General features: G+C 43.3%; 2 protein-coding genes across 3 annotated transcripts; one reads left to right on the top strand and one right to left on the bottom strand.

The window, feature by feature from the left end:
• Positions 1–7,049: 7,049 nt before the first annotated feature.
• On the top strand, positions 7,050–18,977 carry LOC137353341 (uncharacterized). Of its 2 annotated transcripts, none has more exons than XM_068019490.1 (2): positions 7,050–7,317; positions 12,401–18,977. In XM_068019490.1, exon 2 carries the CDS (start codon positions 12,854–12,856, stop codon positions 13,505–13,507), a length of 654 nt encoding a protein of 217 aa, XP_067875591.1. In that variant the 5' UTR covers positions 7,050–7,317; positions 12,401–12,853; the 3' UTR covers positions 13,508–18,977. The 2 variants fall into 2 exon arrangements, with proteins under 2 accessions (XP_067875591.1, XP_067875592.1); XM_068019491.1 differs by lacking the exon at positions 7,050–7,317 and adding an exon at positions 7,725–7,937.
• Positions 18,978–20,466: 1,489 nt separating this feature from the next.
• Positions 20,467–23,641, bottom strand: LOC137353631 (tumor necrosis factor ligand superfamily member 13B-like). Its single transcript, XM_068019982.1, has one exon. The coding sequence runs from the start codon at positions 23,639–23,641 to the stop codon at positions 22,766–22,768; it is 876 nt and encodes a 291-aa protein (XP_067876083.1). The 3' UTR covers positions 20,467–22,765.
• Positions 23,642–24,285: the final 644 nt, after the last annotated feature.

The raw sequence follows: 24,285 nt of genomic DNA, 5'->3' as shown, positions 1-24,285 counted from the left end.
GGGGTCGAACAAGGCTGTGTCATCGCACCAACGCTCTTTTCCATCTTCTTCGCTGCAACACTCCACCTCATCTCCATGAAGCTCCCTGCTGGAGTAGATCTACTCTACAGGATGAGAGGGAAATTATTTAACCTACGTCAACTCCAGTCCAGAAGCAAGGCCACTCCAATCTCTGTCATCAGGCTGCAGTATGCTGACGACGCTTGTGTATGCGCACACTCAGAGGCCGAGCTTCAAACCCTCGGTTTTTGTTTGGTTTTTTTTCATTGATGCATTCATGGAGGCGTGAATGGGCCTTAAGCTAAACATTCAGAAGACAAAGGTCCCCTACCAGCCTACTCCCACAGTGCAACACTGCCCCCCCCCGACTATCAAGATCTACGGCGAACCACTGGACAATATGGATCACTTCTCATACCTTGGGAGTCTCCTCTCAGCAAGGGCAGACATCAACAATGAATCTCAGCATCGCCTCCAGTGTGCAAGCGCAGCCTTCAGTCGTCTGAGGAAAACAGTGTTTGACAACAAAGACCTCAGACCTGGCAACAAGCTCATGGTCTACAGGGCTGCAGTGTTACCTGCCCTCCTATACGCATTGGAAACATGGACAGAGATATCACCAGCGGTGCCTCCACAAGATCCTGCAAATTCAGTGGCAGGACAGGGGCTCCAATATCAGTGTCCTCTCTCAGGCCAATATCCCCAGTATTGAGACACTGGTCATAGCTAGTCAGTTATGTTGGGTGGGCCACATCGTCCACATGCCTGACACAAGACTCCCAAAACAAGCTTTCTACTTCGAGTTCCGTCACGGCAAGAGGTTACCAGGAGGGCAGAGGAAATGCCAAAAGGACGTCCTTAAAGCCTCCCTGAAAAAATGTGACACCTCCACCAATCCGTGTGAATCTCTTGCCCGAGACCACCCAGAATGGAGAAGAAGCATCCGCGAAGGTGCCAGCCAGTTCGAACAACGTCGACATGCCCAGGCAGCGACCAGGTACAAACAGCAGAAGGAGCGTTCGGAATTTCGAGCATCCCATTCACTCGCCTCATCTGCCCCACCTGTGGCAGAATGTGTGGATCCAGAATTGGACTATTCAGTCACCTAATGACCCACAACCCTGGAGTGGAAGAAAGTCATCTGCATTCCCGAGGGACTGCCTAAGAAGAAAATGAGAAGCACTAATTTATAATCTCAATCCAAGCTGGCACTGGCCCACCTGGGATCCTGGTAACACCGGGAGGTAGATATCCATTGTCTGAGTTCCAGCTTTGCAGAATCACAGGAACAGGAGTAAGCTATTCAGCCCTTTGAGTCTGTTCCAGCATTCAATTATCCAATTTCAATTGACCCAGCATCCACAGGATTTGGGAGAGTGAGTTCCAGATTTGCATTACCCTTTGTGTGAAAAAGTGCTTCTTGTTCACACCCCGAAATGACCAAGCTCTAATTTTAACGTTATGCCTCCTTGTTCTGGTTTCTCCTAACTTCTCTGTATTCAACTTATCAATTCCCTTAATTATTTTAAATGCCTTGATTAGATCATCCCTTAACCTTCTAAACTCTAGGTTTTATGCAACCTATCCTAATAGTTTAACCCTTTAATGCCCTGGTATAAGTTTGGTCAATCTGCACTGCTCCCCCTCCGAGGTCAATATGTCATTTATAGAAACATAGATACATAAAAAATAGGAGTAGGAGTAGGCCATTCGGCCCTTTGGGCCTCCTCCGCCATTCAAAAAAGATCATGGCTGATCGTCTAATTCAGTACCCTGTTCCCAATTTCTTCCCATATCCCTTGATCCCTTTGGCAGTAAGAAATATATCTATCTCCTTCTGGAATATATTTAATGACTTGGCCTCCACTGACTTCTGCGGTAGAGAATTCCACGGGTTCACCACCCTCTGAGTGAAGAGATTTCTCCTCATCTCGGTTCTAAATGGAATACCCTGTATCCTGAGACTGTGGCCCCTGGTTCTGGATTCCCCAGTCATCAGGAAAATCCTCCCTGCATCTAGCCTGTCTAGTCCTGTTAGAATTTAATAGCTTTCTATGAAATTCCCTCTCATTCTTCTAAATTCTAGTAAATTTAGACCTAGTCGACCCAATCTCTCCTCATATGTCATAGAGTCATAGAATTACACAGCACAGAAACATGCCCTTCGGCCATCGTGTTTGTGCCAGCCATCAAGCGCCTAACTATTCTAAATCCATTTTCCAGCACTTGGCCCGTAACCTTGTATGCTATGGCGTTTCAAGTGCTCATCTAAATACTTCTTAACTGTTGTGAGGGTTGCTGCCTCTACCACCTCTTCAGGCAGTGCGTTCCAGATTCCAACCACCCTCTGGGTGAAAGAATATTTCCTCAAATCCCCTCTAAACCTCCTGCCCCTTACCTTAAATCTATGCTCCCTGCTAAGGGAAAAAGTTTCTTCCTATCTAACCTATCAATGCCCTTCATAATTTTGTATACCTCAATCAGGTCCCCCCTCAGCCTTCTCTGCTCTAAGGAAAACAACCCTAGCCTTTTCAGTCCCTCTTCATAGCTGAAATGCTCCAGTCCAGGCAACATCCTGGTGAATCCCTCTGCACTCTCTCCAGTGCAATCACAATTTTCCTACAGTGTGGTGCCCAGAACTGTACACAGTACTCCAGCTGTGGCCTAACTAGGGTCTTATACAGCTCCATCATAACTTCCCTGCTCTTATATTCTATGCCTTGGCTAATAAAGGCAAGTATCCCATATGCTTTCCTAACCACCTTATCTACCTGTGCTGCTGTCTTCAGTGATCTATGGACAAGTACAGCAAGGTCCCTCTCACCCTCTGTACTTCCTAGGGTCCTACTATCTATTGTATATTCCCTTGCCTTGTTAGTCCTCCCAAAATTCATCACCTCACACTTCTCAGGATTAAATTCCATTTTCCACTGCTCCGCCCATCTTTCCAGCCCATCTATATCGTCCTGTAATCTAAGGCTTTCCTCCTCACTATTTGCGACATGTCAATCCTGCCATCCCAGGAATCAGCCTAGTAAATCTTCTTTGCACTTCCTCCATGACAAGAACATCCTTCCTCAGATTAGGAGACCAAAACAGCACACAGTACTCTAGAAGTGGTCTCACCAAGGCCCTGTATAACTGAAGTAGGACATCCTTGCTCCTGTACTCAAATCCTCTTGCAATGGAGGCCAACACACCATTCGCCTTCCTAATTGCTTGCTGCACCTGAATGCTTGCTTTCAGCAACTGGTGTACAAGGACACCCAGGTCTTGTTGCACCTCCCCCTTTCCTAATCTATCGCCATTCAGATAATAATCTGCCTTTCTATTTTTACAACCAAAGTGGATAACCTTACATTTATCCACGTTATACTGCATCTACCACGCATTTGCCCACTCACCCAACTCGTCCAAATCACATTGGAACCTCTTTGCATCCTTCTCACAGCTCACATTCACCAACCCCCACCACCACCCCCACCCCCCACCTAGCCCCCACCACCCCTCCCCAAGCTTTATGTCGTCTGCAAACTTGGAAATGTTGCATTTAGTTCCCTCACCCAAGTCATTAATATATATTATAAATAGCTGGGGCCCAAACACCGATCCCTGCAGTACCCCACTAGTCACTGTCTGCCAGCCGGAAAAAGACCTGTTTATTTCTACCCTCTATTTCCTGTCTGTCAACCAATTCTCAATCCATGCCAGTATATTACCCCCAATCCCATGTGCTTTAATTTTGCACACTAACCTCTTACGTGGGACCTTATCAAAAGCTTCTGAAAATCCAAATACACCACATCCACTGGTTCTCCCTTATCTATTCTACTAGTTACATTCTCAAAAAACTCCAGTAGATTTGTTAAGCATGATTTCCCTTTTGTAAACCCAAGCTGATTTTGTCCAATCCTGTTTATGCTTTCCAGGTGTTCCGCTATCACATCCTTAATACACTAGCATTTTCCCCGCTACTGATGTAAGGCTAACTGGTCTGTAATTCCCTGTTTTTTCCCTCCCTCCTTTTTTAAATAGTGGGGTTACACCCTCCAATCTGTAGGAACTGTTCCAGAGTCTATAGAATTTTGGAAGATGACCACCAATGCACCCACTATTTCCAGGGCCACTTCCTTTAGTACTCTGGAATGTAGATTATCAGGCCCTGGGAATTTGTCAGCTTCTAACTCCATTAATTTCCCTGGCACTATTTTTTTACTAATACTGATTTCCTTCAGTTCCTCCCCCTCATTAGACCTTTGGGTCCCTAAACATTTCTGGGAGGTTATTTGTGTCATCCTTTGTGAAGACAGAACCAAAGTATGTGTTTAATTGTTCTGCCATTTCTTTATTCCCCATTATAATTTCCCTTTTTCTGACTGTGAGGTACTTACATTTGTCTTCACTAATCTTTTTCTCTTCACATATTTATAGAAGCTTTTACAGTCAGTTTTTATGTTCCCCGCAAGTTTATTCTCATACTCTATATTCCCCTGCTTAATCAACCTCTTTGTCCCCCTTTGCTAAATTCTAAACTGCTCCCAATCCTCAGGCTTGCCACTTTTTCTGGCAATTTTATATGCCTCCTCTTTGGATCTAATACTATCCCTAATTTCTTTTGTAAGCCACAGTTGAGCCACTTTTCCAGTTTTATTTTTGCGCCAGACAGGAATGAATAATTGTTGTAATTCATGCACACGTTCTTTAAATATTATCCATTGCCTATCCACCGTCAACCCTTTTAGTAAAGTTCCCCAATCTACCATTGCCAACTCAAACCTCATACCTTCGTAGTTTCCTCACTTAGATTCAGGACTCTAGTTTCGGATTCAACTACTTCACTGTCCATCTTAATGAAGAATTCTATCATGTTATGTTCGCTCCTCCCCAAGGCAGCCTGCACAACAAGATTGTTAATTAATCCTTTCTCATTGCACAATACCCAGTCTAGCATAGCCTGTTCTCTAGTTGGTTCCTCAATGTATTGGTCTAAAAAACTATCACGTACACATTCCAGGAAATCCTCCTCCATGGTATTATCACTAATTTGGTTTGACCAATCTATATGTAGATTAAATTCACCCATGATTATAGTTGTACCCTTATTGCACGCATGGCTAATTTCCTGTTTAATGCCATGCCTTACATCTCCACTACTGTTTGGAGGCCTACAGACAACCCCCACCAATGTTTTCTGCCACTTGGTGTTTCTTAGCTCCACCCATACAGATTCCACATCATGATTGTCCGAGCCAATATCCTTCCTCAATACTGCATTGATTCCCTTCTTTACTAACAACGCTACCCCACCTCCTTTCCCTTTTTGCCTGTCCTTCCTAAATATTGAATACCCCTGGATGTTCAGTTCCCATCCTTGGTCACCCTGTAGCCATGTCTCCGTAATCGCAACTATATCATAACCGTTTATATCTATTTGCGCTGTTAATTCATCTACCTTATTACGAATGCTCTGCGCATTAAGACAGAATGCCTTTAGACATGTCTTTTTAACATTGCTAGTCATCTTAGCTTTATTTTGCACTATGGCCCCACTTGTTTTCTTTGCCTTCCACTTTTGCTTCTTACCTTTCTGTCTTTCATTTCTATCCTTGTTTCCCCTTCCTCTGTCTCCCTGCTCAGATTCCCATACCCCTGCCATTCTAGTTTAAACCCTCCCCGACAGCTCTAGCAAACACCCCCCACCCCCCACCCCCCAAGGAAATTGGTCCCAGTCCAGCTTGTACTGGTCCCACCTTCCCCAGAACCAGTCCCAATGTCCCAGGAATCTGAATCCCTCCCCCCTACACCATTTCTCCAGCCATGTATTCATCTGATATATCCTGCTATTTCTGCTCTCACTAGCACGTGGCACTGGTAGTAATCCTGAGATTACTACCTTTGAGGTCCTACTTTTTAATTTACATCCTAACTCCCTATTTTCAGCTTGTAGGACCTCTTTTTTTTTAACCTATGTCATTGGTACCGATATGTACCACAAAAACTGGCTGCTCGCCATCCCCCTCAGAATGGCCTGCAGTCGCTCAGAGACATCCTTGACCCTAGCACCAGGGAGGCAACATACCATCCTGGAGTCTCTTTTGTTGCCGCAGAAACGCCTGTCTGTTCCCCTTACGATTGAATCCCCTATAACTATAGCCCTGCCATTCCAACAGTTTAAGGTTGCTTGAAGTCCTCGCAGCCGTCCGATTGGGGGAAAAAAGCTTCTTCAACAGTAGAACAGTCCGTAGTCTAGTTCAGCAGTTGAATTAATGCTCTTCTTTTCCCAGCAATGATTTTCAGCAATTACAGTTCAGTAGTTAAAGGAATTTGGTTATTTTCTTTTAAGAAATTAATCTGGCTTGACATCAGAATTCTGAGAGTATCATAAATTGTGTTTAAATAAACTGAGAGGGAGCTCTCATTTCCTTCAGTATATGCTGGTCTAGCTGTCTGTCTGATAACTATCTCTCAAAAGCCAGTTTTTCAACTGGTTTCAAATGTCAAATATCTCTCGATCCTCAGTCTCTGAGTGGCTGTATCCCGGGGCAACGAGAATGCATTTGACTCAGTCTCTGGAGCTTGTTGCCTTAAAGCAGTACTGCTCCTTTTCCAGCCTTAAAGGCACACCACATTCATCCCGCAAAAAAAAACTACAGGATCATAACACTATGTTCCTATGTTCCTAAGTGTTGTAAGCATGTGCTGTAAGCTAACATTGTAAAATGTAACAAATTTACTTTGCGATTCTTCCTTTGACCTCAAAATTCTTTTCTCCAATGCTCCAATGACCTATTGTCACCTTCTTCCATCCTTGCTACACACAAGCAGAAAGAGCAGACATAAAAAGGCCTGTAAGGTGCTACGATGAGGATTAGGAATAACGACAACAACTGGCATTTATGTAACCCCTTTAATGCAGGAAAACATCCCTAGGCATTAAATGGTTAAATGGCTGAAGTGATATGCACAGGAAATAAAAGTGTCCCCAAACACACCATTTGGGCGAGGCAGCAATTTTCATGTACTTCCTCCAATCTCTGTCCGTTGTGTTTTTATCCCCCACTTCCCCTTTATTCTGCTCCCTTCTCAATGCTGCCCATCTGGAATATCTTTCAATTCCGAGGAAAGGTTTTTATAACTGAAACACCAACTGTCTTATGTTTTATAAGCCGATACTTGCTGTCCTGCTGAGTGTTTATTTTTAGTTTCAAATGGAACAAGGAAGTTTTCATGTCACAATTTCCTTGAATCAAAATAGTTTCACTTTCTTCTCCTTTTATTCTATGGGTGCGTCCAGTCTCTGAACTATACTGGATAACAGTAAGTACTGCATTAAACTCTTTAACATAGATGTGCAGCAATCCTGAGCCTCGGGTTGAGTACTCTGATTAAGGTTTTTATTATGCTCAAAAATGATGGGGGGGGGTCCCACTTGAAATGTTTCTCAGCCATTGCTCCTTGAAATGTAAGTTGGCCTGCTGCATTTTCTGTTTGTATTTTCATTTCGAGTAGAAACTAATCTGCTTGTCCCATCTCCAAGTACTCTGGTATCAGCTGTTTTCTTACATAAAGGCAGGTTCCATGACTCAGAAACTAATGTAAAAACAGTTGAAAACTGTGTAGAACGAGCTGACGCAGAACAGTTTCCTGCAATCTGCAGCTAACGCTTCAAGAAGTCTGAGCAGTGAGCTTGTTTGCGCTCCTTTGTTTGGTGAACATGCAATTTTTTAAAAAGCGAAATTGTGAGATTGGAGGTCACACAAAAGGACGAAAGAGTCCAAACAGATCATAGAAGAGAACAGTGAAAAGGGAGACCGAGGGAAAAAGACGGAGAGATAAGGAGGAAGGGGAACAAAGAAAAATAACATTTTCAGCTCCCACGTAAAGTCCAGCAGATACACTTGTCTCTGGCATAACATAAAAGGCTTCATCAGGGATTGGTAAGCACCTGCCTCCAAACCTCTTATTCTTTACTCAAGGTTGGGAATTGCCTCGGAACATAAGCAGAGGCACTTCTACAACCCAGTGTCTGTCCATTTGTCTCGTATACTTTTTACTTAACTTATTTTTATTTATTCATTCATGGGATGTGGGCTCAACCGGCAAGGCCAGCATTTGTGTTCCATCCCTAATTAACATTGAGAATGTGATAGTGAGCCACCTTCTTGAATCACTGTAGTCCATGTGGTGTGGGTACTCCTACAGTGCTGTTAGGTAGGGAGTTTAGGATTTTGACTCAGCAACACTGATGGAATGATAATATATCTCCAAGTCAGGATGGTGTGTGACTTGGAGGAGAATTTGAAGGTGGTAGTGTTCCCATGTGCTGCCCTTGTCCTTTTAGGTAGGTTTGGAAGGTGCTGTGGAAGCAGCCTTGGCAAGTTGCTGCAGTGCATCTTGTAGACGGTACACACTGCAGCTACATGCACCAGTGGTATTGAGAGTGAATGCTTAAGGTGCTGGTCAAGAGGACTGCTGTGTCCTAGATGGTGTTGAGCTTCTTGAGTGCTGTTGGAGCTGCACTCATCCAGGCAAATGGGGAGTATTTCATCACATTCCTGGCATGTGTCTTGTAGGTGAAAAGACTTTGGCAAGTCAAGAGGTGAGTCATTTGCCGCAGAATACCCAGCCTCAGAACTGCTGTTGTAACCACAGTATTTATGTGACTGGTCCAATTAAGTTTCTGGCCAATGGTGACCCCCAGGATGTTGATGGTGGGGGATTTGACAAGTATCTGTGTTCAACAGATATTGAATGCGGACTTACAAGAAGAGGATTCTTTACAATATTTACATACTGAGATCCTGATAGCATTGAGTTGCAATGGGAGATGTTTAGCTTCTCTGTTGTTGGAGATGCTCATTGCCTGGTATTTGTGTGGCACAATTGTTACTTGCCAGTTATCAACCCAAACCTGGATGTTGTCCAAGTGCTTGCCACTTCGTGCAATAATTCTCAAGAATTGCAAATGGCACTGAACACTGTGTGCACGAGTGAATATCCTCACTTCTGACTTTATGATGGAGGGAAGGTCATTATTGAAGAGGCTGAAGATGTTTGAGCCTATGACACTTCCCTGAGGAATTCCTACAGCGATGTCCTGGGGCTGAGATGATTGGTTTCCAGCAACCACAGCCATCTTCCTTTAGACAAGGTATGATTTTCCACAGATGAGAGTTTTCCCTGATTCCCATTGACTTTAATTTTACTAAGGATCCTTGGTGCCACAATCGGTCAAATCCTGCCTTAATCACAAAGGCTGTCACTCTCACCTCACCTCTGGAATTCAGCTCTTTTGTCCATGTTTGGACCGAGGCTATAATGAGGTCTGGAGCCGAGTGGTCCTGGTGGAATCCAAACTGAGCAATTTTCCACGTTGTCAGGCAGATGTCAGTGTTGCAGTTGTACTGGAACATCTTGGCTAAGGGTAATGCTAGTTCTGCAGCACAAGTCTTCAACTCTGCAGCCAAGAAGTTACTGAAGCCCATAGCCTTTGCTGTATCCAACACCCTCTTGATTTCTTGATATCACATTTACACCTCAGTGTAATGACAGTGTCATTTTCACTCCTATTTTTCTTGGCACACAGAGATGAAAATTTATGGTTGATAACTGGTTGAAGCAATTCATCACCATGTCTGGTTGGACTACATAAATTACTATTAGCTTCTGCTCTCCTCTGCCAAAACTGCTCAACTACACCAGGATCATCTTGGAACGTAAAGATAACCCCTGGTTTTTTCTTCTCCACTGTAATCCATCTTCATAAATCCTTCTGTCTTGCTAGCTGATATTGTTCATGATTCCCTCCCCTCCAGTACTGAGCCCTCCCTTTCAAATCAGCTATCATCACTCCCCTCCTGAAAAAAACATCCTTCACCCCTCTGCACTTGCAAACTACTGCCCCATTTTCAACCTCCCCTTCTTCTCCAAAGTCCTTGGACAAAATCTGTGCCCACCTTTCCCCAACTCCGTGTTTGAACCTCTCCAATCAGGTTTCTGCCCCTGCCACAGCACTGACTTGACCCCTATCAATGTCACAAATTACATCTTATGTGACTGTGACTGCAGTGCACTATCCCTCTTCATACTTTTCAACCTGTCTGCAGCCTTTGACATGATTGGCCAAACCATCCTCCACCAACACCATTGTCACACTGGGTGAGATGACCCTCACCTGGTTCAATTCCTGTCTCTGCAGTCATAGCCAGAGAATCCCCTTCAATAGCATCTCGTCCCATGCCTGCAGTTTCACCTCTCGTGTCACTGAACATTCTATCCTTGGCCCCCACCTTTTTCTCATCTAAAGGTTGCCCCTCAGCACCGTCATCAAACCAGGTCAGATTGCAAATGGGTGCTGATAATTCCCATATCTACCTCATTGCCACCTCTCTTGATCCCTCTAATGACTCTGCTTGTCCAACATCCAGTATTGAATGAACAGAAATTTCCCCAATTAAAATAATGTCTTTGTTCCACTCCTGTAACTTCTTTTCCTAGCCCCAACTCCAAACCCCTCCCTAGCCACTGTTTCAGTTTGAACCAGACTGTTCCCAACGTTGGCATCCTATTTGACCCTGACTTAAGCTGCTGACCCCACATCCTCTCCATTACCAAGACAGCCTACTTCCACCTCGGTAATATCGCTTGTCTCCGTCCCAGCCTCAGTCCGTTGGCTGTTGAAACCCTCATTCATACATCCATGCCTTTATTACCTCCAGATTCGACTATCCCAAGGCTCTCCTGGCTGGCCTCCTACCATCCACACTCCATAAACCAGCTCTTTCAAAAGTCTGCTGCTGTAACCCAACTTGCACCAAGTCCCATTCATCCATTACTCCTGTGCTTACTGACCTACATTGGAATTTAAAATTCTCATCCTTATGTTCAATTCCCTCTATAGCCAGGCTCCTCCCTACCTCTGTCACTCCCTCCAGCCCCACAAGATCTCTGAGCTCCTCTGATTTTGGTCACTTGCACATCCCCAATTTCCATCACCCCACTATTGACTGCCATGCCTCCAGCTGCCTAGGCACAAAGTTCTGGAATCCAACAAAAATTCTGGAATTCAACAAGAAAGAATCTTAAACATTCACTCTCTCCACCACCGGCACACACAGTGGCAGCAGTGTGTACCATCTACAAGTTGCACTCCAGCAACTCGTCAAGCCTCATTCAACAGCACCCTCCAAGCCAGTGACCTCTACCACCTATCAACACAAGGGCAACAGACGCATGGGAACACCACCACCCGCAGTGGTTAGCACCGCAGCCTCACAGCTCCAGGGACCCGGGTTCAATTCTGGGTACTGCCTGTGCGGAGTTTGCAAGTTCTCCCTGTGACCGCGTGGGTTTTCGCTGCCCACCACCAAAGACTTGCAGGTGATAGGTAAATTGGCCATTGTAAATTGCCCCTAGTGTAGGTAGGTGGTAGGGAATATGGGATTACTGTAGGGTTAATATAAATGGGTGGTTCTTGGTCTGTTTCAGTGCTGTATCTCTAAATAAAAACATGTCACACATCATCCTGACTTGGAACTATATCACTGTTCTTTCGCTGTTGCTGGGTCAAAATCTTGGAACTCCCTCCCTAATAGCACTGTGGGTGTACCTCCACCACATGGACTGCAGTGGTTCAAGAAGGTGGCTCATTACACCTTCTCCAGGGCAATTAGGAATGGGTCATAAATGCTGGCCTTGTCAACGATGCTCACATCCCATGAACAAATAAAAAAGAAAATTCCCTCCTTAAACCTCAGTATTACTCTACCTCTCTTGCTCCTCCTTTAAGACGCTCCTTAAAACCTACTTCTTTGACCAAGTTTTTAGTCACATGTCCTCATATTTCTTTATGTGCTTCGGGAACAAATTTTGCTTGTTAACGCCCCTATGAAGTACATTGTGACATTTTACTAGTTTAAAGGAGCTATATAAATGCAAGTTGTTGTTGTTTTCCCGAGACCACAGGCTTATTTATTCCACCTTATCTCGATAGTGTAAAATGAGCAATATCGACAAAACATCCCCAAAATGTTTCCCGCATGGGACTTCCAACATATTTTAGTATGCGAAGGAAGCATTGGTTCTGCACTGAATTAGGTAATCTGAGCCTCTGTAGCCTCAGCACCCTGTTCTAAAGAACTGGCAGGGGGAAGTTGGAGGGTCCCACTCCTAATCATTACTCAGCAACCCCTGATGGAAGTGAACAGATGACTGTGAAGGATTGGGCTCAGCTGTGATGCTTCCATGGTAATATAGCCCACAGATGGTTCACAGATAAAGAATGGCTGCTTGGGTGACATACTGGCTACTGCCTCCCATGTTTGAATAACCTGCTAGCACTTGTTGTCGAGGCTCAAGCTATAAGAAAGTGATTAACAAATTGTTACTGCTTGTGTTTTAGGCATCCGTCAGGAGCAATTCAATCCAAGAGACTTTAAACGTTTGCTATCAAGGCTTTCATCCACTATGGGATCTATTGTATCTTAAGTTCTATTTGATACAGGAATAAACCTGATTTGAAGAAAAACATGGGCAACAATACTTCGGCGCAAAAGACAAAAAAATGCTGCACAAAATACTTTGGCGCAAAAGACAGAAAATGCTGTACAAAAGCTGTATCAGAAGATGAAGAAACAAGGAGCATATGGAAAAGTCGCAGAAAGCCGTAATTTCATAAAGACATTTTTTAGAAAAGCAGCATCAGTATGCCTTGAAGTTGTTACTAATTTAACACCATCAAAAATTGAGTTTTCTCTTTACACTGTAATTTGTATTGTGGCTAGACCAGGGTTTAGCTTATATTATTGCTCCAGAAGAATATTTAAATAACTCTGAAAAAATCAGCTGCAAAAACATGGAGAATGCAATTTGCAAAGTAGTCAATGAGGAAAAAGCGCAGGAAATCTGTAACATAATAGATGCCTACATCGATCGCTGCAAGATATTTGCAAGCAACAAAGAGAAACTTTGTGAAGAAGCTCAAATATATGAGAGGGATCTGTTCAATCAGCTTAAGAGGGTCAGCAACGCTATGCTCCATAATCCCCAAATTGCCACTGTTACAAATTTCTACCTCTGGCTGGAAGGTGCTAGCTATAACCTAAAAATGCTTTTGCAAATGGTTTTATTGGGAGTTAGAGATTTGAATGAAGTGCACATGACAGCAAAAATACACAGCAGTACCATGAGCAAGCTGGGATCTGCAGTAAGGAATCAGAAGAGTCTGGTCATCAAGTTGATTCCTCATGGGCTATGCACCAAACTGACAGACAAGGAAGTAGGCCAATCAGTCTGGGTATTTCACCCTTGCATCAATTCAGGAGAAATCAAGACAAAATACCTGGGGCTTCTGTTTGATGACCAAATTAAAAATGCAGAGGAAGGGTTTAAATCTATTGTTGCTTCTATTGAACAGAAATGCAGGGCTGGAAATGTGGGCAATTTGGCTGGTGAGCACTCACCACTGGAGCTGGCTTCCACTCCCCATTGCTCTACACCTACCATATGAAGATAGGTGGAGTTTGCACCCCCCACCACCCCCCCTGAAGATTTCACTGCTATCCACTCATGATATGCCGTTTTATAACATTGCAGATGCTTTAACCTGTAAGGCACAACTTCAGGACGACTGATTTATGGTGACCAAATGAATCAAATTCTATTTTCATTTCATGGCATTCTAGGATTTTTCCTAATACTTACGGAATTGCACTCCATATTAATGTCCAATATTGTTACATTTTATATCAAATATATATATAATCATGCAGCACAGAAGGAGGCCATTCAGCCCATCGTGCCTGTGCCGTCCCCTTGAAAGAACTATCCGCTGCTCTGCTCTTTCCCCAAAGCCCTGCATTTTTATTCTTTTTCAAGTAAGTAATCAACTCTCGGTTCTGCTTCCACCACCTTTTCAGGTAGTGCATTCCAGATCACAACAACTCACTGTGTGAAAAACATTCTACTCATCTCCCCTCTGGTTCTTTTGCAAATTATTTTAAGTCTGTGTCCTCTGGATACCAACCTCCCCATCGGTGGGAACAGTTTCTCCCTATCCACTCCTATGAAAACCCCTCATTATTTTGAACACTTCTGTCAAATCCCCCTTTAACCTGCTATGCTGTAAGGAGAACACTCCCAGTTTCTCTAGCCTCTCCACATAACTAAAGTCTTTCATTCTAGTATCTCCTCTGCACTTGCTAGCTACATGTTAAATTTTTATCCTTACCACTATATAGCAAGATGGGATACAAAATGCATCGGCTGGAAGTAGGTATCTGGGTCCTGAATTTTTTTTGATTGGGACCAAAAAGGAATCTTGGTGGAATTCTTGGAGAGGGGCCAGAGAATAAGATGGAACCCAATTAGAACATAGAAAACATAGAACATAGAAAAATACAGCACAGAACAGGCCCTTCGGCCCATGATGTTGTGCCGATCCTTTGTCCTCTGTCAAGGACAATTTAATCTATACCCCATCATTCTCCTTTATCCATATACCTATCTAAAAGCCGTTTGAAAGTCCCTAAAGTTTCTGACTCAACAACTTCCCCAGGCAAGGCATTCCATGCCCCGACCACTCTCTGGGTAAAGAACCTTCCCCTGACATCCCCCTTATATCTCCCACCCTTCACCTTAAATTTATGACCCCTTGTAACGCTTTGCTCCACCCGGGGAAAAAGTTTCTGACTGTCTACCCTATCTATTCCCCTGATCATCTTATAAACCTCTATCATGTCACCCCTCATCCTTCTCCGTTCTAATGAGAAGAGGCCTAGAATGTTCAGCCTTTCCTCGTAAGACTTATTCTCCATTCCAGGCAACATCCTGGTAAATCTCCTCTGCACCCTCTCCAAGGCTTCCACATCCTTCCTAAAATGAGGCGACCAGAACTGCACACAGTACTCCAAATGAGGCCTTACCAAGGTCCTGTACAGCTGCATCATCACCTCACGGCTCTTAAATTCAATCCCTCTGCTAATGAACGCTAACACCCCATATGCCTTCTTCACAGCCCTATCCACCTGAGTTGCAACTTTCAACGATCTATGCACATAGACCCCAAGGTCTCTCTGCTCCTCCACATGCCCAAGAACCCTACCGTTAACCCAGTATTTTGCATTCGTGTTTGTCCTTCCAAAATGGACGACCTCACACTTTTCAGGGTTAAACTCCATCTGCCACTTTTCAGCCCAGCACTGCAACCTATCCAAGTCCCTTTGCAGACGACAATAGCCCTCCTCGGTATCCACAACTCCACCAACCTTTGTATCATCTGCAAATTTACTGACCCACCCTTCGACTTCCTCATCCAAGTCGTTAATAAAAATCACAAACAGGAGAGGACCCAGAACTGATCCCTGTGGCACGCCACTGGTAACTGGGCTCCAGGCTGAGTATTTACCATCTAAGACCACTCTCTGCCTTCTATCAGTTAGCCAATTCTTAATCCAAATGGCCACATTCCCCACTATCCCATGCCTCCTGACTTTCTCCATAAGTCTACCATGGGGGACCTTATCAAATGCCTTACTAAAATCCATGTACACCACATCCACTGGTTTACCCTCATCCACTTGCTTGGTCACCTGCTCAAAGAATTCAATCAGGCTTGTGAGGCAAGACCTACCCCTCACAAAACCGTGCTGACTGTCCCGAATCAAGCAGTGTCTTTCCAGATGCTCAGAAATCCTATCCCTCAGCACCTTTTCCATCAACTTGCCTACCACCGAAGTAAGACTAACTGGCCTGTAATTCCCAGGGTTGTTCCTATTCCCTTTCTTGAACAGGGGCACAACATTTGCCACCCTCCAATCACCTGGTACCACCCCCGTCAACAGAGAAGATGAAAAGATCATTGCCAGCGGCTCTGCAATTTCATCCCTTGCTTCCCATAACATCCTTGGATATACCCCGTCAGGCCCGGGAGACTTGTCTATCTTCAAGTTATTCAAAAACCCCAACACATCTTCCCTCCTAATGAGCACTTCCTCGAGCTTACCAGTCTGTTTCACAACGTCCTCTTCAGTAATACACCCCTTCTCATTCGTAAATACCGAAGAGAAGTACTCATTCAAAACCTCACTTATCTCTTCCGGCTCAACACACAGTCTCCCGCTATTGTCCTTGACCGGACCTACGGTCCCCCTAGTCATCTTCATATTTCTGACATACGCGTAAAAGGCCTTGGGGTTTTCTTTTATCCTACCCGCCAAGCATTTTTCATGCCCTCTCTTAGCTCTCCTAATCCCTTTCTTCAGATCCTTCCTGGCCATCTTGTATCCCTCCAGAGCTATGCCTGTGCCCTTTTTCCTCAACCTTATATACGCATCCTTCTTCTTCCTAACAAGACTCTCAACCTCTCTTGTCAACCACGGTTCCCTCACATGACCATCCCTTCCCTGTCTGACAGGGACATGCTTATCAATGGCCCCTACTATCTGCTCCTTGAAAAAGTTCCACATTTCGACCGTGCCCTTCCCTGCCAGCATATGCTCCCAACTTATGCTCCTCAGTTCCTGCCTGACAGCATCATATCTACCCTTCCCCCAATTGTAAACCTTGCCCTGTTGCACATACCTATCCCTCTCCATTACCACAGTGAATGCTACAGAATTGTGATCACTATCTCCATTAGGATTCTGTCCTGAATATTTTTTTTGCCATTTTCTGGTGGGGAGGGCATGGGCACGGCATAGGGTCATGTCTGGAGGGAGTGTTCAGATGACCCAGAAATTCTGCCCATTAAACCTTCATAAGGCCTCAGGAAAACTCGTGCCAGCTGAGAGTTGGTCTGAAGCCCCAGGGAAAGACCACTCCATTGTCGTTGCCCAGGTAATTGATCCAAGATGGAATCAATCACCTTAAAGGGAGCTCAGTGAGGAGCGAAGAGTGCAGAACTTGAATTTCTGTTGGGCACTTCCTAAGCCTTCTGTGCTCTGTTGGTGTGATATGGCACCATTCTAGATTTCTCCCTGGGCACTGCTGATATGCCCTAGTAAAGAAAGGGCTTAACAAACTGGTCGGAAGTCTGATAATGTTATACTGCTTTTTTGAGGTTTTTTTTTCATTCATTCCTGGGATGTGAGCATCGCTGGCAAGGACAGCATTTACTGCACATCCCTAATTGTCCTTGGTGAGCTGCCTTCTTGAACAACTGTTGTCCTGTTGTCTAGATACACCAACAGTGCTGTTAGGTAGGGAGTTCTAGGATTTTGACTCAGTGACAGTGAAGGAACAGCGACATAGTTCCAAGTCAGGATGGTGTGATTGATTTCTCTTTATTTTGCAATAATACCCTTTGCCAGTTAAGCAGAGAAGTATAAGTCAATTTAAGATGCTGTGACCACTGAACTGAACTTTTGAATTAAGACAAACCTTGTAGCAATGGTTAGTTGACTCCCTTCTAACCTAATTAAAAAACAGTGTAACATTCACAAATTTCAGGCCAGTCTGATTAACCCTTTCCTTACTAGGGCACTTCAGCAGCACCAAGGCAGAATCCTAGAATGGTACCACTAAAAGACAAGCCAGTAAATAATGATTCACAAATGTAGGTAAAACTGTTTGTTTTGAAAAGGGAAACGATCTAGGTGTACATCATGCTTTTTATTTGGAGATTGACTGATATGAAATGGTATTGAATCAAAGACAGACTTATAATTAAAAATTTCACTTGATGGAATAGCAATTATATGTAATAAGAGTGAAATGATTGATAAGATGGCCAAGTAGAGGAATTCTACCAGTTTACAGAAGAAATAATTTGTTAAGCAAGGAAAACAAAAATTATTGACAAAGGATAAGTCAATTAAATGCTGCTTAAATGGAGTTTCCGAGCTTCAACAGTGACTACAATAGATTGCCACGTAGAAGAAGCAAGAGAAATGTATCAAATAAGTTATTTGTATTGTCATGGTCCTGTAGTTTTTTTTCTCCAGGGAATATGTGTGTCGTTAAGGCGGGAAAAGGAGTCGTACTGCTTTAAGAACCAGCAAGTCTCTGGAGTTGGAGAAAGTGTATTTTTGGTTGCCGTTGGATACAGCCATTTGGAGACTGTGATTCAAAGGGTGCATTCTGGTTACCTTGGATACAGCCACTTGGACTGAGCATCAAGCGATACATTTGTTACAATTCAATTTTGAACTGGCTTTTTAGTTGAAGACAGTCTGTTCTAACAGAACATAGACAGACAGCTGGTGTTAGTACCCGAAAGAAGAGCTCTCTGCCATTTAAACTGAAGGAAGAGAATTTTGTCTGTTTAGTTATTATTATCTCTCAAAATTCTAAAAAAAAGTCAAGCCAAAACAGAGTTCTCTGGTAATTTAAACTGAAGGAAGGGAAGTTAGACTGTGGCAATCGTCTATCCCTCAAAAATTCTAAAGTCAGGTTGATTCTATTGAAAGTGTTTGCAATTTGTTAATTGTTGAAATCTATTGCTGAAAGAAGGAAAGCATCACTTGCTGCTGGAATTAGACTGTTCTCCTGTGTAAGAATCTTTTTTCCCCATTGGACGGCTATGAGGACTTCAAGCAACATTGGACTGTAAATTTGCAAGGACTCTAATTTTTTCTATTTCGAATGTTGTTTATATCTTCATAGTGTTTAAGAATTTAGTTTTTCTAATTAAACAGTTAATTTGTTGATCTAAAGACACCTGATTTGGTTAGCCTCATTCGGGGGCTAATAGATAGTACAATGTGGCTGGGTCTTTCTTTAATTTGGAAAGTTTAAAATGATATAGTAGGTGATCTGTGGAGGGACGGGATTGAATTAACAGTGCGTTTCTCCCACCACAATCAGAATTGTATATTTTGATTGGGGGCTTTGACTGGAGTAGTTGGTCGTAACAGTATTGAGTATTTGGATTTGTAAAGGCCAAAGATTCTGAACTCAGAAGTGTAACATGTTTGAAACCCTAACCATCCATCAAGTGTATGTTTACGCATTATTACTTGTATTACCTGTTTAATAAATCCGTGACATCTGATATTCAATGTGTCACAATCTTATTGATTTGAGGAGTAAATTATAAAGAAGAACCTTTCCTCTAACACCCTAACTACATGATTGTGCCTGTATGTAAATTATACCATCCCTGCAATGTGGGACAGGGTCTGGGACTCTCCACTTGGGTGGACTTAGGTTCTGCAGCACCACTCTGCCAGATCTTACAGAGTGGATTGGTATTTAGTAGAAGTTGAGCGATAGAGTCAAACTGTACTGGGGAGGTTGTTCTGGGATATGGCAACACCGTGAAGGAGCATCATGGGTCGGGATTCTGCAGCCACTTTTTCCATGAATAAGAGTTGAGCATCAGCGTTTGACATGTTTTGAGCACAAGCGTGCCTGAACAGGAGCCACTTAGTCAAACTGGGTTGGCCATCCATAGGCAGATGAAAGCTGATTTAAATGCAGGATAGGTAGTTGTCTTGCACAGATCCCAAACAAGGGTTGGTTTGCTTGGAGTGTATGGTCATTCAGGAGACAAAGTGCATTGGAGGCCCTGGTGGAGGAAGTCAGTCAGCAGGAGGAGGGACATTCCCTTCTCCCCAAGCAGCAAGAAGATATCCGCCAATCTGCTGGGCAGTAAGGGGAGCAGGTGGCGGAGGGTGTCAATGCTAAGAGCATCGCCCCACGGATCTGGCTCCAATGTAGGAAGATGTGTAATGACATGATCACGGTTCCTAAGGTATGACTTCTAAAACTCACCTCATTCTCTGTATAACCCACAACTACCTGTTGCCCCAGGACTCACTGCCCTTTCCTCCCCTGAGTACCAGCACTCTCCTCCACTCACTTCAGCACATTTCACTCCATCTCCTTCTGTTACACTCTGCATCTCCTATTTTCCATAGACATTCCATTTCCTGTTACTTACATTACTTCTTCAAAAAATTCAATTATGTTCATTGGACACAACCTACCCTATACAAATCCATGTTGGCTCTCTCAAATCATCTCAAATTGTGCTCTGTCACACTGTCCTTATTTATAGATTCCAATACCTCCCCCACAACAGGTGTTAGATTAACAGGTCCATAATTTCCTGGTTTCTCTCCCACACCTTTCTTAAATAAGGAAATTACAAATGCAATTTTCCAACCTAATGGGACAATTCCTGTATTAAGAGAGGCTCATACCATCCTATCTCAGGGTGGTACCAAGACTGCTCCTCTGCCAACCACTGATCCAGTGTCTTTATTGGTCCCATACAGCCAGCTGCCCAGACTACTCTGGCTGATGCTGAGTGTTATGGCCAGGTGAGGAGGGGGGTCTCAGGCTCCTCTCTTGCCCCTTCCTCTTATTTGACCACAACAGGGTTTATTCCTTTTAAACAGTGGTTGTGCTTACCACCTCTGTGAGTGTTTTACCTTTTTCCTTTACTGTGATTGTGAAAGAACTAATCAAACAGGTTTCCTTGAGTTCAAACAAGAAGAGGTAAGTTTATTATACTTAATGCTCTAACCCGATTTAAAATACTAAAAAATACACTACACATTCACACACACATTCACATGAGAATCACACAAATAGGGGAAAATAGATTTAGGGGTTGGATTAAAGTCCAGAATAAATGGAACTTAAATACAGTCTGTAAACTGGGTGATCCAGTAGTCCTCGGCTGAAGCTGTATTCTTGAAGTTCTTGGTTGGTCAAAGTGTATTTTGGCTGGCTTGCTTTGCTCAGAAGGCAGAATCTGCAGTTGGCTCTCTTTCCCTGGTTGCTGGCTGTAGCAGTCTGTAGGCTTGAAGGATTCCCTAGTCGCAGGGTGATCTGGCTAATCTACTCAGTTAGCCAAATCATTGTTCTGGCTGGGCTTCTTGTTAGACTTTTTGTTTCCAGTTCAATCTCCTGGTATTTCAGGTGTAAATGACAGTGACCATCTTGGCTGCTAGTTTTTTAAATCTTACTGTAGAGTTTTGTTTCATTAAAAATCTAATGTAAGTTTCCAACTGATGAAATTAATAATTCCCATTTGGCATATAGGGTTTTCCTGACACTGAGATACAGCAATCTGTAGCCAGACCCTCAAGGACCGGAGGTGCTCGAGGTTGCCCACCACAGTGTTGTCAGTGGATGATCCAATCTAAAATCATTTTAATATTTGGTTCCGCAGTATCAGTTATTAAACAAATAAGAACGGATTGTTCTTCAAAAATAATCTTTACCCATTTCATCAAACAAGTACATACAAAATCCAAAAAGCTTTCTGTACAATATAAAGTAATGTCATAATTTACAGGTCACTTTTAGTGACAGACAATATCAAGTAGTGTTCACGCTAATATGGTTGTCCATTCACACATCTGGTTTCTATGTAAACATTTAATTAGAAAAGATGCCGCATTTACATGCAGGTTTCCAAATGCACAATGACATTTATTGCCAAGAAAGGAGGGCATTAGTTTGTGGCTGTTCCCCATATTGCCCTTGTGACAGCTGCACCAAGCTTCTTTCTATCCTTCAACATGTAGTCCTATACAATGGAATGTGTATCTCTGAAACACCCAGTCTCAAAAGGTTCTTGCTCTGGAAAACTAACAAGTTTCAGGCAGACCAAAGGATGTCTCAATGTGTGACCCAGTGAAATACTAGAGATCATTAATTAAGCCTGCTTTAATAGCCATAATAACATGAAGATTCAAATACTGTCAGTAGTACCAGTCTTTATTGTCTCTCCCTGCAGTCTGCAGGAAGAATTTTAAGGCTCCTGAGCTGAGACGCAAGTTATTGGTTGGATGATGTTGTGGCTTTGCTTGCTCTGCTGAGGATGGCTGGGCCCTGAGAGTTGCTGTTCTTTTCTTATCTGGTCTGATTCTGTGAAGTCTGTACTTTTTCGGCTCCCGGTTTCCGAGAATTGGTGGATACCAGTTGCCTTGGCACTTGAGCTGGGCTGCCTTTCCTCGGAGTTTTGTTCTTGATTTCTCTTCATCTTCAGAGGAGGAGCTAACATCTTCCTGTTGAGACCCCATTCATCGAATGCATTTGTTCTGTACCTTGGGTTTGTGGATCTTTCTTTCCCACTGGACTTAAGCTTTGTGTCCTTGCTGCTGACCATTTACCATTCTCCAGTACTATTGTCTGCTGGTCCCTTGAATTTCATCTGCTTCAGGGGGAAGTTTGGGCTGGGCGTTGTGCTCCAACAGTTCATTATGTTGTCATGGTGGCTTTGTTGTCTGATACATTTCCCCCCTTGGGTTTATGTTGCTGCTTGTCAGTGACAATTCTGTCCTCACTTGGCTAATTGTTCATGGCTTCCTTCAACTTTTGCCTCACCCTGCAAGTGAGATAGGCTTTGTTTTGGGCGGCATGTATATAGAGCTTCCTTCGGTAAGATGTCCTCCTGCTTGTAGGTTTTGCAAACCATAGGCATTCAGGATGCTGCCATGTATCTTGGCTTCTTGCTGGCTTGACACATTCTGGTCTGCCTTCCATTTATCACGCATTCTCGACTTCCTCCAAATGCAAAGCAGGACAGCATGCAGTGCAGGATGACTCCATTCAGATCCACTCTCACATTTGCTTTAGCCTGTCTTTTACTGAGAACAATGAAAATATTATGAAGACCTGAGTTGCCATTTTATTTTCAGTCATTACTTTCATTTTCCTGTTTACATAGAGAAAGGTGAAATTGGTTTGATTTTCCAAAACAAGAAACTTTTACAGCCATTTTTCCACCTGGGTAAACCAAGAGGGTCATTGATATTGATAGAATTTTTTCTTAAAATTGCAAGGCGCTTTGCCTCTGATGCTTTGGCAGCATTTATGGCAGTTTTATCGCTCCAAAGAATGTCCCATCTCCATTTAACGCAATGTGTGCTTGTCTTCGTGGTATTACAAGTTCAAGCTCATCTCCCACTTCAAGTTTTGCAATGCCAGCAGTGAAGCAAGAATTATTTGGACAGCAGGCAGGCATGTTTTGGATACATCGAAATAGGATTACAGTGTGTGGCTCATTACCGACAATGCTGGCCTTTATTCTTTTTATAAAATGTCCCATTGTAAAAGTAGTGTCCTTGTACCAGACTTGACTGTAAATCAGAAAGTAACCAGTTTCTTTCACAGAGATCTTATCATCATTTTTCTCAAGAGCAGTTCCTTTTTTCAAACTGAGAATCCATGGGACAGTTGTATCCTCTACATGGTTCTGATTTGAAACAGGTCTTCGTTCAACTCTGCAGGTTTGTTGAGGTCTTCCCGCTATACATTTTAGACAATTACTCGCTCTTACAACTGGCCTTCGGTTATTTGTGGCAATCAGTTGCAAAAAGGACTGCTGAATTTGCTCAGGAAGTGATCTGCTGCCTCTATATTTCACTTTTTCATTTCTTGATTTCTCTTCGTTGCGCATTTTTTTCTTGAGAAATTCACTAACCTGATTTACTGAGCTGCTGCAGTTCGCTGCTTGTCCCTTGGTTACTTTTGCCAAGGCTTCCAAATAATCCAGTTGGAATTTGAATGTCTCCAGCTCCTCTCTCATCGATGAGATTTCTGCTTTCAGGGCAAGGACATGGTGCAAAGCAACTGCTGCTACATAAGCCGACATCAGTGCTGCTGAAGTGAAGACACAGGCTGAATAGATCAAACATCTGTGTTGCATGTCGAAGCCTGTCTTTTCTTGGTCTGCGTTCATCTTCATCACAAATTCCGCTTTATAACGGAACTGGTGCAATAACCCATCCAAAACAAGAGTGCCATTTCCTGTCAGCTGCTGTTTGTAAGACCTGTAATTCTCAGTGTTTCTCTTTTATATCAAATTTATAATCGGAAAGGGCTTTTACTTGATCCGTTGCAGCCTGCAAGAAAATATAACAATTCAAATTCTGAAGCTAAGTATTATGATTTTCTTTTTCAAAAATATTGTTTTTTCATAAAATTTGTAAAAGTATATTACAAAACTTCAAATTTGATAGTGAAAGGGGTGCCTCACTACATTTGTCATTGCATGTTATATTTATAATGTAAATTTACATTTTGCATCAAACATTCTCTGCTGCCCGAGGAGTTTTACATGGCTTCCAGCCCCTCGGTTCACTATGGCGGGAAGGCATTATGCAGTGGCCTTTCCCCATTGAGCCTTTGCGGCAGCTGCCCAAAGCTTTAGTGCGTCCCTCAGCACATAGTCCTGCATCTTGGAATGTGCCAGACTACAACACTTGGTGGTGGACAACTGATTGCACTGGAAGACCAGCAAGTTTCGGGCAGACCAAAGAGCGTCTTTCACCAAGTTGATGGTCCTTGGTATATTTTCCTGGGAACAGGCCGTAGAGCACAGACTCCTGT

The sequence above is a fragment of the Heterodontus francisci genome, chromosome 41 (assembly GCF_036365525.1).
Source record: "Heterodontus francisci isolate sHetFra1 chromosome 41, sHetFra1.hap1, whole genome shotgun sequence".
NCBI classification, from domain to species: domain Eukaryota; kingdom Metazoa; phylum Chordata; class Chondrichthyes; order Heterodontiformes; family Heterodontidae; genus Heterodontus; species Heterodontus francisci.
This window is presented reverse-complemented; position numbering and strand designations above follow the sequence as displayed.